The following is a 15,480-nucleotide window of genomic DNA, read 5'->3' as shown; positions in this document are numbered from 1 at the left end:
GACCATCGCCAGTCCCATGAAGGCTCCGGACGGAAATCCCTACCATCGGCAGGCTCTCTGAGTCCATCTTTAATAAGCCATCTTCCCACAGGATTCGACACCATCGCACCCGCCGTCCTGCATATGGGACTGCGCTGCGCTGAATAATGCAGCGATACAGGCCATCCTAAGCCCACACTGCCGGGCCGCATACGAAATGGATGGGAACGGAGCTCCACGTAGGAGCACACGCCGCCTTTCACCAGCTGGGGCGTGCGGCGTGCTCAAGAATGTCCGGTAACGCTTAATGGCTTCCCGCTTACCGCCGGGGGTGGAAGCGCACCCAACTGAAGAACACCTGGGCCGCGCATAAGTGCTCCACAAAGGACGCCCCTGGTCCTCAGTGCTGCGCCCAGCGCGCAACGCCGCTCTTCTATCCGTTGTATGCATATTTTTATGAGACACAGTGCAGTGTGTTGCGCTGCCCATGTCGCGGTGGCCGGTGCGCCGCTTTCGCCCCACTTGGGAGGCGGTCGCACGGGCCGGTTCTCGATCCGCAGAGTCCTGAGAGTGGCCCTTGGCGGGACATGTGGTAACTTCCCAAGTGGTACTTTGTAGTAGCTACAGGTCTGGTGTGCGTATTACTGATAAGCATGGATGAAGGTGTGGCGATGCATTCCTAGTCCGCCAACCATTTTCAGTTTAATTTTCTTAGCTTCAGTAACACAAACATCCTCGTAGATTTAAGTTATTGACATCTGAATGGTAAAGCTTTTGCATCCTTCCTTTGCATTTTGGGTCCCGTATTATTGATTGATTACATGCATTGACACATGTAACATTGTGCATTGCCCCTAAAAATGCACCTCATTATTGGAAAAGGACCGTAAGTGTTCATGACACCCTGAGGATGGGCCTCTGACCCCGAGTTCTCGGACCTCGGGCAGGGATCGCAGGACTCGGGTGACCTTTTTGGTGGCTTGTACACGAGTTCCAGGCTATTGATATGAACTCGTAGGGACCGAGGTTGGCGGGTCTGGATACATTTTACTGCACTACATATTGAAATTGTTGGCAAGGCCTATTTGCGTCTGCATTTTGAAAATGCATTACCTATTTGGATGAGCCACCTACTGTGGGCCTGTACCTCGCTACGATGCTGTGTTGCTCTTCTTGACACAGGGTCTCAAACTATTCAGAGGCGTTCGTTTCGCGATGTCGCAAAATGCCAAAGGTTCAAACAGCTTATCAGAAGACTACACGCCATTCGTCACATGAATGTTGGTACAGTTCCTTCTTTACGGGCACAAAAAAGAAGCATATATCATCATGAAACATTTATTCACGGCCAGCAGTTCCACCAGTGCTGCAGAGAGATAGACGCAGATAAACATGTGTCACGTTTATCGACGACACCGGGCTCGATGCCGGGAGGTTTATTAGACGCCGACTGGTCGCTCCTTTATCACCAGAGCTGCACCGTGTTTCAGCACCAGTACGGAACACCATGGGACCAGAACACGCGGAGTGTTGACTAACAGGTAACATCAGCAGGCGCACTGCTGCAAACAGGCCCGGGGTCGTGCCAACAAGCTGCGCTTATCAGGGACGCTGATTCCAAAGCCAACCCGTGCAACCCATTCAATCAAAATGTCAAAAATAGCATTTAACAAAGTCTCCACAATGACTGATCTGTTCCAAAAATGTTCAGCGATAGCAGAATAGTGAAAGCAGGAATGCGTTAACGCAGCGCACATCGTCAACCCTGTTTTCAAAGGTGGACGTCATCGATATGGAGCGGTTGGCGTTCGTGGACGTCCGTTGCCGTTCTATCCTGGACATTTTATTAGCCAGAGTCGCTGAAGCTTGCCGCTGGACGTGTGAGCTCAGCACCCTCCTCGAGGAGATGTTCCCCGACCTCCGGGCGAACCTGGCGCTCCCTGCAGTAAGGCTTTCGTCCCCGGACGACAGGTAGATGCCCCATGTCCTCTCTCACTCACTTGACTTGCTCTCCTGCTTCAGCCCTCTGAAGACAAAGAACACGGCCCGTACTCGTGCATGTTCAGATTTCCTCCATGTCGTTACAGAACAGTTTACTTGGGCAAGACGTTCTATGCCTGCACATATCAAAGCAACGCGAAAACACCCACCTTTTACGACAACGACGAGGCTGCAAGATATGAACACCCAAATTCCATCACAAAGGGTGTCTAAAAGTGGCATGGCTCGTGGCCACTTGAAAGGAATGCAAAGACTCTTGACACTATCGGATAGATAGTTGACACTACCGGATAGTACCGGATAGTACCGGATACTTGGATAATTTCAGGTGAGGTTTTCATAGGGTAGCCACTCAGGGCCGGTTGCAACGCACCCAAGCACACGGCAACAGAAGACCGTTCAGACCGTTCAGACCGCTCAAACCGCTCAGACCGTCAGACCGGTCGTTCAGACTGGCCCTCCTGTGCTGGTCAATACTTACAGCAGACATCTGTACATCCCCTCTGGCTCGACCAGGCTGCAGCGCAGAGAGAACTGGCGGGCGGCGGCGGCTTCGGCTGACCCTTCTCCATCCGCAGACTCGGGAGCCCCTGTTGACAAGCGACCACACAAGGTCAGTGCGAGGCCAATGGCTCGCGCACTCGTACGGCGCGCCTTGGCCGTATTCGGCAGGGGTCATACTGAGTTAATGCACTGGTCGTCTGAAATCGTTGCGATCGTGAAGAGGCGTTTGTAATCCGGCAAGGTTAGGATATGAATAAGTTGGAAATGAAGTATTTCACCCACATGTTGTTTTTACTTCGGTCACAAAGACGCAGCTGGAGCGTGTGGTTATGCCCACCTCTATTCGCCCCTATTTCTACAATAATCGTATCAAGGGTGAAAGTGAGCGTCAATGGTAGCGGTTATTGCTGCACGAACTCTGCGAGAAATCCTGTCAGGTCTGAAAGATGGGCATGACACCGTGGCATGTCGCCTCGTATTAGCAGGACTGGAGGCAGCCACTCAGAATAAAGCAGCAATGCAATAGCCAGTGGGCGATGCATGAATGCAAAATCATGGCCCCTTGAAGACGGGCATCGAGAGAGTTCTTCGCTCGCCAGAGATCTATGGATCCCCGGAGGTGGTGATTGCGGACGAAAATGACCTCCCTCGAGAGCCACCTCCTGTTTCCACTGAGTACCTAGTCGGCAACAGTATACTAACTAATGCAGCTGAGCATGGCCGTCGGCAAGGGCGCAGTATTCCTTCAATGGGAACAGAGCCGTAGTTTGCGTTCAGTTACCAAGTATGTGCACCGCGCCTAACTGACGAAAGAGACGAACAACGCACCTGTTTACCATGCCGACCTGCATGTTCTATTGCTGTTTCTGTTTGTATAAAAGTTCATGTGTCATGTTTACACACGTGTTTCATCTTTGCAGCTCGTGCTACCCCCACTAAACTAGGGATCACTATTTTGTATTATATTCGTCCCCGAAGTCATTTGCCTAGTGCGCAATCATCACAGGCCGCCGTATGTCGCTTCTGTAGCGTAGGTAGACATTATTCAGAGGCACGCCTTGTTTCCAATGAGACTTCTGGTCGTCGAACAAGCATGGTTTATAATTTTGCTGTTTTATGAAACACCTTTATTCTAAACAAAACTAGCACTGAAGAAGCTGTAAAGATGACACGTTTGTCCTGGTTTTGGCCCATTTTAAGCTATACCATATGGTATATACATGGATACATATGGTACTGTTCCTTCTATAATCATGTTTACCGTGCTGACGAGGGACAGGAAAGTCACGACAGGTGCATGTCTCCGAGGATGCACTACCACTCATGCGATGAACTGCCCCATATCGAAGGGCAATGGGTGGTGGGTGCACAATGCTTACACTATCACGTATATTCCTGCCGAACGGAAGACAGGAACACCGCTTGATATTGGGGTTCCATGCCTACGGTAATGAACATCGGTACTCTTTATATGTCAAAGACACTGGTAAGGCCCTCTGTTATGCATCATATTGCAGTGTATTGTACATTCAAGTGCTTGGCCATATACGCACCCCTCATCGACCTCGAGTCGACATCGCAAAGCGGCTCGCAGGAAAAACACGCATTCAAAGCGCTCATACAAACGCAAGCACACTTGGCATGGCAGAACAGATGGATAAGTATTCCATTGGCAGATAAGAATCGCATAATGTCCGGCCAAATATTTAAGCCCTCCTTTAGAAGCACCAGTGGACGATCTCCGGCTCCAGCAGGCTTGAATCTAGCTTGAGAACTATGCCTGAGCCGCCACCTGCTCAGCCCCTTGTGGATTCGAGGTAGATCAGGCTGCCGCGCGTTGCATCTATCCTGGCTTTGTGTTGCCAACTGTTAAGCTATGGCTTTGGGTTCCCCAGTTGTCGAAATTCCTTTCAGTGTGCAAAGCGTATGGTATGTCGCAAGGTAACGGGTAGACGGACACTTCGGTGTGCAAAGCGCAACACTTACACAGTGGTGTTCTCGCCGTCCCGCGATAACCCTTGCACAAAGCTGGCCAACTTTTGCTAACTTGACTGTGGACTTGAGGTTTAGGAAGTTGAAGTTGACTTGATTAGCTTATTACGACCAGCTCATGTCGTATTTAGGTTAAAAGCAGATGGTCGCTTCAGCACGATGCATTTTACAGCACCAAACCGTCTTCGTCTTCAGATGCATACTTAACCTGGACGCTGGCTCACGAATCGTCTCACACGCTCCCGAACTCGCTGCCATCCGCAAACTTCCCACCGGCTAACTTTCAGGAGCGGAATGCATAAACAACGCCCGAAAGCCGGCGCGGTAAGCCAACTGATGGCTCAGCGTCTGACCCCGACCTCCTGGTTCCAGTCAGTCACTGACCTTCGTAGTCGGCTACTTCTGACCTCTTGCCGAACCTGGGGCCGGGATAGAACCTGTCTGCCTTCGGCTGCACACGAATAGTGCCTGCAGGAGCAAGAGACGGTCCGCTCAACACGCGACAGCAGTCGGTAGGCTCGCACGTGCCCGGTGGCGTACAACACGGCTGGAACCCGTCGTCATGTAGAGTCTAAGCATCATGAACCAGAATGACACCGTTTGCTCAACTAATACTTGAGACAAATGCATGATACGGTTTATAAACAAAACTGCTTTTATAGACGTGTGCAGAGATGGTGGTGGTTTCATCATTTCACAATTCCAGATACCGATGAAACCAGCTCCACGTTTATCGAATGATTGAATACATCCTTCTCATGTAAGGATAACTATTTACCCTTGGACTGATCAACACTATGATTAACCGAAGCATTACCCAATGCAGGTTCTGAAATGCAGTTGGTACACAGCACCTCCTAGAACATCAGCGGCTTCCAAACGCGAATAGGCGATGACAGAAGCCCTGCTCTTTCCAGCCAACGCCATGAAACGTGAATGTAGCAACTGGCTTCAGGTGGATCTTCTTTGCTCCATTCCGACACTCGTGCCCACCTAAACTGCGACCATGTCACGCAATGTACCTCACCGTGACGGTGGTGGCTCGCGCACTGACCTCGAGGATTGACGCGGAAGCCTGCCAGGCTGCGGGCCGAGTAGCTGGCTGGGAAGGCGCTGGACGGCGCCGCCAGCAGCAGGCCCAGCAGCAGAACGACCAGCAGCGCGCGCCAGCACACCTCCCGAACACAGGCGCCGGACATGTCCACCTGCGGACAGGTCAGAAGTGTGCAGTGCCAGAAACAGACATCATACATGTCCACCTGCGGACAGGTCAGAAGTGTGCGGTTCCAGACACAGGCATCATACATGTCCACCTGCGGACAGGTTAGAAGCGTGCAGTCCAGGACATAGGTATCAGACATATTGACATGAGGACAGTCTGGCACACATCAACACATCTCCCGGACGGACCCGTTCACCCACGGACGGGTCATGTGTACACTCCTCTCGGGCAGACAGCGGTCAAGGTAATTAGGGCTCTGTCAGTGGTCACCGCTCATCTTACATGCACGGACAGCAGATTTGTTCCGCTGAGGTCCTCTTTGAGTCGCTGAATGCAAGTCCTATGCGTTAATGTACAGCACGATGTGGCTAGCATTGGTTTGACGAAACCGAAGGCATGTTGTTAACTGAGCGTTTAGAATCCGCTAAAACTGCATTGCATGGGAGCCGCCCCAACGACAGTGTCTTCCTGCTGGAGTATGGGGTACAGAATGGGCGTCTTAAGCTGACATCGCCGTGCGAAACTATCGGCATCGGGTCTAAATGGCCGACGTGGCAGTTGAGCCCATTAAATAGCCCATAGCCTTCGATGTCTGACTCGGCTAGATTTCGGGGATAACGGAGTTCGTAACTTAAATGCAATTGATGGACTGTTGATAGAGTTACATTGAGCTATATTGCGTCAGTCAGTCACAGACACAAGAAGCATTCCAGAGGCCGGACGGCGCCTGCACATCTGTGCCTGTTCTGGTCTCGGTCTTGAGTATGCGGCTTCGAAACGAAGCTGCCGGGGACAGCACTAGACCAGGCAAGTGGGAAATGGCCTCCGCAAACAGTGCTCGGTGTCGGCACGTTCTACGCGGCTTGCCGTTCCAGGGACGGAGAAGCTTGAGCTTGACTACTTAGAGCCTGTCAGTTTGTCTGGAGGTCGCTTCCAGTTGAAGACTGCGTCGTGCTAAGTGCTGCAGCTGGGACACGTGGCTAAGATGGCGTCCCCACAAGGTAACTTTGCGAAGGGAAGCAATGGGCGTTTCAGTGGTGCGATCTCCCCGCATGGGAACAACCCTGACATGGCACATTCCCTTTCAAAGCTGCTGCTTCTATCAGACAGCTGTATGCATGGTTTCCAGTACCGTCTGCTTTAAGCATCCACACGACATTCCAGTCAAGTCACGTGGTGCACGGTAGCCTCGTATGCCTATTCTGGGGAATACCTCCACTCCCCGAACAGGCACCACGTGGACCTGGATTTGGGTCCAGTGGTTTAGCATCACACATTTCCCGCACGGTAAGGGCTGTGAGCACGGCACCTACGTGCGTCGTCCGTTCGCCTGCCGCCACCCACACACCGAGCACGCTCAGCGACGCGGCCCCGGCGGTGCCGGACCGCTGCCGGTGACGTCATCAGTCCCGTCGCCCACGGCCGTCATTCGGCCCGGAAATGAGCGGTTCCAGCGGAAGGCCTGAATGCTAAACGCGCCGCGCGCCGTCCGTGCTCAATTCCAATGCTTCGGTACCTGCGGCGTGTGTGCGCAGTCACCATTTTCGCACGAGCGCCGGCTTAAAGGTTAAGTGACCCGTCAACCGCCAATGACACCGGAGCACCGAGATGGCCGGATGGCCCTGCAGTGTGTAGCGGCGGCGCGGCGAGCACGATTTGGGTTATCGACTTCGGCATGGGGTCGCCAGTGATAGCACAAGACTCGATCCACGCGGTGAGACTTGACAGATGCGATATGCAATGGATACAACTTGCATGATTGAAACCAGGCTGGATTTCCGTGCCCCGTACTTGGCAATCGCCCGACTTCATTTCCAGCCGCTACACCCAGGCGTTAGTCTCGTAAACCTATCCCGGGCTGACTCCCCGTTTCTCCTATACTGAATGAGGGGGCGGCGTATTTCAGCCCCCTTCCACCTGAGATGTCGGGAAAGACCGGGCTGTTTTAAAGAAACTGCAGACACGGCTCTTGATTACCGTTAATTACATGTACACTTTCAAAAAAATATATCCATAACTTCACATAGGATGGCCAATCGGTAGCAAAGCTTCCCGAACTATACGATATATTTATCTGTTACAACCAGCAATCGATTTTGGTGTAATCAGTGTCTATCGACAGATGCAGATCTCGAAATTGTGCTACGGCCTCTTATCAGAAAAAGCGGATGCTATGCGCATAAAAACTTTGTAGAGGGATCCAAGATGTCTATTGTGGTGATGTAAGTTGGGAGTCTACGGGAGTAGTCGATATGAATGTCTACCACGATGTTGTTAAGTCCTGTGAGTGAAGTATGCACCAAGATGGGATCCAAGATGTCTATTGTGGTGATGTAAGTTGGGAGTCTACGGGAGTAGTTGATATGAATGTCTACCACGATGTTGTTAAGCCCTGTGAGTAAAGTATGCACCCATGAAATATCCTTTAGCATGCACGGACAGGTGTCAAAGGAGCACCCATTCGCAGCCGTCAGCTGTTGGCCAGCTGTTGGTGGTCACGATATCCGTATACTGCGATCCCGCCGCCTTCTCGTTGTTCCTGGATCCAACTTTTAAGGTTTTTGGATGCAGTTTACTGCCGAGAAGTGAAACATCGGGTTCAGCGAACCGTTTTAAGGCTTCGTGTTTGAGATGAAATGAATGAGATATAATGACTTGATTTGCGTTCATTCTTTACGTTACGTGCTTTTACGTTACGTGTTTGAGATAAAATGACTTAATTTACATTCCTTCCTGGAGACGTCTCCACTGAAGGCTATTTTCCTTCTCTTCCCACAGCGTCTCAGCTGCATACGTTTTCTTAGTTTGCTTATTTTTGGCACTGTAGAGGTGGTATGGGCTTCAGCCTATGTTTCTTTGCATCCGCTTTCTCAAATTCTGAGCACGGTTTCGTCGTAGATTTTGTCGTAGACTCATGAGTATCCGTCAGTTTTATGGGCACATAGTGCCCGAAGTGCAAAGCTGTACATCCAGACGCCGAAAAGTTTTCCCCATATAGGTGCACTGGTGAATCATGACAATCCCCTGCTGCCTTAAAATTGTCTTCTTTCGAACCTTGAAACCTCATGTACCACGTCAGTTTTGCATACTGCAGTCACCATTGTTGTGGCGGAGGAGGGGGGGGGGGGGGGGGGGGGGAGGGGAAGGGGCAGAATTTTCCCCAGCCCGAATTCATGTCGTACATATTCAAAGAGCAGTGCATGAAACATAGATCTTGCTAAAAGGCGTGCCTAGTATACGCTCAGCGCGTTGAAATACTGAGGACGGTCGGTCGGCCGAATTCTGAGCTGGTGTTTGTAAGTCAGTAAGCCTGTCTGCATGTCTGTCTTTCCAAGCGTTTCATCATGCTGAGACTACACAGTTGGATTCCCCATCACCAAATCTTCACTGCCTTGTGCGACCACTCATCACCACATCCCTCGCTGTGTGCAGAAAGTCCACGGTAACAGTCGGGGGCTGATCAGCACCGGGTGGCGCGCGCCACGCGCTGCTTCCTGGAGGCCTGCAGCACTAAATCGCCCCCATCGCAGGTCAAACGGGCGGTCGCGCTGGTCCTGCCATCGTCGGCGGAATGTGGCCACCCACGTGATCCGCGATCATGCTGGGGCTCGTCCGCGAGCGGCGACGAGATGGGAGCCATCGGGCGCATGCATCGCTTTGAACTAGGACTGCTTCGGGACACCAACGCGTCGAGTTATGACCGTCAGACTCGGCATATGAGTGAGGTGTCGCTCGGGGAGCCCGGGGCCGTCACCAAGCGGAAAGGTCGGTCTTGGATGTACGCGTGCAGCAGTATAGCCCTAATCGCGGCTCTGTTGAGTGCCATTCACGCGCACCAGAGCCGTGGGCTGGGCGTCTCGTGGGTGTTACAATGTGGCAGGCTCGCAGGGCAACTCATCCCGGTAGATGGCAGCAGGTGCGGCGGGTCGAACCGCTCGCGCAGCACGTGGAGGTCATTTGTGGCCCCATGCAACTGCCATTGAACAAGTGGCGCTCCGCTCATGACACTGGCGCGCTTGATGCTGGGAACGTTTGGATGTCATCGCATGCATTTCATCTGTATGCGGTCTGAGTCGGGACACTTGGCTGCGAGCACAGACTTGGCCATCGCGTATCCGGAGCGGATAGCGGCAATAGGACAAGCTGCAGCACGTGCGCTTGTGCATGAACACCAGATTGGACGTCTTCGAAGCGTTTTTTCAAGACTGATGTCAGATCTTGTCGCTCCGAGCTGAAAACGACGAAAAGGCAGCTGCGACATGTGGATGCATGTGCTGTCTACAAATCACCAAGGGAGCCCAATACTGTCTGATCCATAGCGATGCTAGCAATTATCCGAAAAGCGACCAACGTCGCTTTTCGTAAACAATATTGAGCTGTAGTACACAACACTGGTGCCGAGAACGAGCGGGCTGGACCCATGGCATCGACACAGACGTAAAGCCCACTTCACGACAAATACCCGCCCGAAGATGCCAGCGCACTTAACAATACCTGAGTCACTATTATCCAGATCACTAGAGTCACCACTACCCAGACCACTGGCGTCACTATCACTAGAGTCACTATCACTGTACCCAGAGCGTCCACCACTGCCGATTCCCCCTTTTCGTCGCTGCGAAAAGCAGCACTCACATGGCGACTTTGCCGCCGGCAGAGAACTGGCACTAGAGCCGCGAGCTGGTGCTGGCGGCTCGTCCCGCAGCGGACATTCAGGAGCGTTACTGGACGTTCGTCAGTGCGGGGTCGCAGCTAAATGGGCCGGACACAATTCAACTGAGTAAACAGCATGCCATTGCGCTGGCGCTCATACCCGTTTTTGTGCGCGAATGGCCACGCGCTGTCGACAGCAGGAGATGAAGTGGCTAACTGGCATATCGTGTACACGCGCATCCACGCGGTAACGGTGATGCCGTGCGTATCCAGACTCGCACAGAGACATTCGACGGCCCGGCCTTAGCAGCGCGGGACCAAAACGATCCGACTCAGGCAAGAGCGTGTGATCGAACTGGCACATATTTATGTTCTAGGGTGTATTTGCCTGCACGCTGTAGAACGTAATACATGAATCGACCAGCATGGGCAGAGCCGTAGTGGACTTCCAAAATTTCAAGCCAGACGACCGAAAGTGAAATGGAGCTAGCTCCGCTTCATGTGAAATGATGAATGGTAACGAACTTCATCTAAAAAAATATTGACGTAGTCAGAGCACGTGGCTATTGTTTTTTAAAAGCTTAGAGAGTTCAGACCATGATATATTCCAAAATCAAACGAGACTTTCAACTAAGTGCGCATCCCGAAATGCTGGCCTTGCGGTCACAGAAACTTTAAAGCCCTCAAAGGCATGCAAGTTTCAAGTTAACACCGGCCCAAGTGGTGGCTGATACCCTTCGCTCGGGTGATGGTCAACTTGACCCCTCGAAATCTGAAAAATTAAGGAAACTGAGGACGTCAAATTCACAGGACGGATTGGTCCATGTGTGACTTCACTTGTGTCAAAGTGGGATTCTTCTAAGTCGGTCAAATAAATCTTCTGGTCAAAAAAGGTCGAATAAAATCAAACTCCAGACTGGCGTCCAAGGTGTCCCATACCTCATTATGCAGCCGCCTTGAACGCAAATACCTGTTCTAAACACGAGGTTGCTGGTATTCCTCTCAGTTTAGTGACCTTGTTAGACCTTTAGAAGGTCATGGTGACCATAATCCTACGAGGATGTTCCGATTTTTGCATTTGGGTAACCACCAAGGATTACGCTAGACGGTATGTCCCTAAACAATTTTGACCTGAGTTATTTAAACTCGGTGACCTAATCTGACCTTTTTAAAAGTCCGCAGAGGATGTGTGTTGCGGTCTCCGTTGTCAATAAATTTGAAATGGACGTCAGAAATTGCCCTGTAAACCAAGTTCCTCAGAACAAACTCCCTTTCTTCTCTGCCTGGTTACCTAGCATGTGCATGGAGTTGGCGAATCTCCGCGGGAGATAACGTTTGTTTTCGAAATGTTAACGAAGAGAGAGCCGTGACTTATATTTCACCTCTGTGTTAACTGCAGATTTTGGTTCGTGGATAGCGTTGCTTGGAAGAAGATCCTGGTTACCTGACTGTAGGCGACGCGACGGCTCATTCAGAAAAGCGAGCGGATCATTTGTCTTTATGCATTGGTTTGCACTGCGATCGCAGTTCATCCACATGCGGTGTGCCATCTGAGGAAAGCACAACACACTTGCAGTTGCAGATGGGTGCATAGCATATGGATGCAAATGCACACACAGATGGCAATATCCTCCACTGTAAAATCCTCTGTCAGGCTCTGGCTTTATTTGGAGACGACATGATGGGGAACTAGGGTCGATGATTGCTGCATCGCATTCTGTTTGAGCAGAGGGTTTTTATCGCCTATAGTCACAACAGTGGTTTGCACTTCCATGGTGCCCAACATGTCGTCATTATTTTTCTTAAGTTGGTGGCGATTGCGTCAGCTGTCAGCAGATTTGCGTTCGGGGACGCTTTTTCACGTGGCTTGAGCTTTGTGGCATGTTTTTGAAAGTTTAATATTTGTGAAACCTTTTTCTCCTACATGCACGGAATGTGCTTCCATAGAAATAATAAATGGAAAACACACCCCTCTCGTGCGCGCTGTGACCAACAACGGTATCGGAAGGGGGCGAATTTGTGCCGTAGATCACTACAAAACTTGAACCAGTCGTACCTGCGAGTGTACAGCAATCCGCGCACCCACCTGTGCAGTGATTCTGCCTAAACAAATGTACATACACCGACCGGTCATTCATGAGAAGATAACTCGGTTGTTAAGATGAGATGCAGGGGATCTCAGATAACATTTGTTTGCTCGTGGATTGCTCGTGGATAACACTCGTGGATTGCTCCGTTACCTTGGAAGTGCGGCGCTGTTCCAGACATTCAGGACCATGAATAGATATACCTGACTGTTCACGTCTGCTTTGCTGCCGGAAGTGCCGGCGCCATTGGTGCTGCTGTAGCACCACCTCCGGTCACATACAATTGATTTAAACATCATTGAGGCACAGTGTGCCATAATTAGCTGTGTAAGCTTTCAATGTTTATGTTAAATTGACAGTCCCCGCAAGTCGGAACGCTATATTCATAGTTGCTCAAGCCTTGTGATATATTTTCGATTTTTGCCAGGTTTCTACTTCGATTTTTTATTTGACCTTTGCAGAAATTGTTTTCATACATGTAAGAAAAATGTGTCCGTAACAGCTCCAAAACACGCCCCCGCTTCGCTCGCGCTGTGGCTGACTGCTGTCGGAGGGACACGACGTTAGGTCGTGAGGGTGAAGCACCAGTGCCGCCGTTTGAGATGGGCGTCTTGCTAAGGAGTGCACATACAGACAGACAGACAGACAGACGGACGCTCTCAGTTTAGAATACTAGCAGGGGCATTGTTTCGCAAGATGAGTGTTTGTGTGGGGGGGGGGGGGCCGAGAAAAAGGTCGCAACCTACTTTCAAAGTACGCCACCGAACGGGTTTCTCTACGGATTTGCCTCACTGCTCTCTCAAAGCTGGGTAAAGGTGGGACTGCTGCCCCCCTCCCCCCAAATGAAGAGAACACTACATCCAGGTATATTAGATGCTTGACGTACTCCCATCAAGCGTATCAAAAACGAAACTAGATAGGGTAATATCCAAGGATACCGTCATATGCTGTGATATTGGCGACAGTTTGTGTTTGGCTGGTATCTGCGTAGTAACTACACAAATATCAGCCAAAAAATTAAGTCTAAAACTGACTGGCCCCTTGATGCTGGACTGAACTGATAAATCTTGAGCAAAGATTGCAGAGCTCATGTTTCCCTCAAGTGCCGCGCACAGGAGGCGTGATCAGAATATTCATAGAATCGAACCGGCACGATAGAGGATGTGTGGGCGCACAAGGTTGGTGAACTGTTCTCGGCTAAACAAGGTTGACACAGGCTTGGGACAAGCCATGTCGGGATATTGTGCCCATACATTGTACATAAAGTTGCACCGGTTCTGAAGAGTTCATACTTTTTGGCTTTCGACTGGGTGACGACTTACACACGGCACGACACATACCCCACGTTCAGGTGCCATCCTGGTGCGAGGAGAACTGGAATTTTAGCACTTCGCTAACTGCGGCGTCATAATTCCCTGTGCAGTTTCCTATTCAGTTAGGGAGGGAGCGGGCGGGTGGCTTCAGTCCCTCACAACCTAGGTTAAATACCCCTTCCCAGCTTCGAAAGAACGTGGCCAAATATCAGGGGAGGAACCTGTTTATTAGCGTATTTTGGGGGTGGGATGCATCATTCTCCTTTCCAACTCATATTTCAAAACTACCTCTTGAGACTTGCTGATTTCGAGCCGCCGACAAAAATAAAGTCCTCGCTACCACCCGTGGTATGTGAGTGCCGTGAAATCGTTTTAAAACCCATTGACAATTTTTCATAGCTCTTAAGGGAGTACCTTGTGCTTCAGGATTATGGATGAACATTTAACAAGACGCATTCGTGTCATGGGTAAGCTTGCAATCTGAAATGTCGCCTCAAACAGGAATGGGCGAAACAAGACATACTCATTATTTTTTTACAGCAATTTCGTTACAAGACGGTACTCAATATACACTAAATCAAGCAAAACGACACCGGTCCAAGATGACATACGTTGTGCCATGGTTTTTTTCAATCGTCAAGACGCTGCTAGAAGTAAAAAAAGCCAAGATCAAAACGATTTGGCCTTGAGCCATCTGCAGGCGCAAGTTCCGAAAGACGTCGCAATGACATCAATTTCGTGTAGCGTACGGCTACGTTAGACACCGTGCTAGAGATCTTCCGGTGAACCGACGTGCAATGAAGTCATAAAGGTGAATTTGGGTAAAATGTGCCTGAGACTCTAAACCCCATCCCAGCCGAGGAGTCAGCAGTGGCGAAGTGGTTGTGCCACCCACCAGAAGTTTCATCCACCAGCTGCTGATAGATATAAGTCAAATAACTACCCATCTAATGCGATAGATTTGCCTTTAAGTGGCTATAATCCGGACAGAAACACATCAACGTCACGAGTGAGGCTATCCGACACATCAAACAGAAGACTGCAACAGCACACACATAATAGAGCAAGCCAGCGAGGGCATGTCAGGTCGGGGACCATACGTCGTCCGACACTGGTGCCTGGCACGTACCTCTGCGAAGTGTCGAGCGACGGAGTCGTGGACCTGCTGGCGATCCGCTCCCAAATAGGCCGCCGTTCGAGGAGTGCTCCGCTTCAAATCCACTCTCGCCTCGCCACCAACCGCGGCCAGCCAATGGCGAGCCAGGACGCAAGCCCGGCGACCAATCAGCCGGCCGCGAGGTGCGGTGTGCCAGGTACACTGATATGGAGTAATTTGTTTGCTGGTGATGCTCGTGTACATGGTCAGCCACTGCTTGCTCAACGGTTTATCTCCAGCGGGTGGGCGAGCTGGCCCGGCCACGTGCAGAGTCTTCGTTTCACGGCGTCACACAAGTCTAGCTTTCGTCAACTTTGAATATCTGCGTAAGCAGAAGACCTTGCCAAAGTCATCCCCTTAAGGGGAGTGTTCCACATTTGTATGGGATTTTTAACTCTAATAGCCATGTTGAAAGCCTTTTGATGCAGCTCACGGTCATGTCCTCTTAAAGACCCCAAGTCCTCTGGTTCCTAAGCTTAAAGGCCGCGAAGATGTGGGAAAGTAAGTTGAGGAAGTATTTGAAGGTCGCTTTGGCATTCAAGACGTCGTAGTAACGTCATTAAATTGTTGCAT

The 15,480-nt window shown here is 50.8% G+C and overlaps 1 protein-coding gene across 1 annotated transcript; it reads right to left on the bottom strand.

Annotated features, from left to right (window-relative positions):
* Positions 1–1,320: 1,320 nt before the first annotated feature.
* LOC119090527 (uncharacterized) lies at positions 1,321–14,935 on the bottom strand. The gene is made up of 5 exons (XM_037213342.1): positions 14,881–14,935; positions 5,531–5,681; positions 4,861–4,944; positions 2,462–2,570; positions 1,321–2,005 (listed from the first exon to the last, which is right to left on the bottom strand). The coding sequence occupies exons 2-5, from the start codon at positions 5,673–5,675 to the stop codon at positions 1,972–1,974; spliced, it is 372 nt and encodes a 123-aa protein (XP_037069237.1). The 5' UTR covers positions 5,676–5,681; positions 14,881–14,935; the 3' UTR covers positions 1,321–1,971.
* Between the last annotated feature and the right edge of the window lie 545 nt (positions 14,936–15,480).

The sequence above is a fragment of the Pollicipes pollicipes genome, unplaced genomic scaffold (assembly GCF_011947565.3).
Source record: "Pollicipes pollicipes isolate AB1234 unplaced genomic scaffold, Ppol_2.1 Scaffold_3087;HRSCAF=3621_pilon_pilon_pilon, whole genome shotgun sequence".
Taxonomy (NCBI): Eukaryota; Metazoa; Arthropoda; class Thecostraca; order Pollicipedomorpha; family Pollicipedidae; genus Pollicipes; species Pollicipes pollicipes.
The sequence above is the reverse complement of the archived record's forward strand: the minus strand, read 5'-3'. Positions and strand labels throughout refer to the sequence as shown.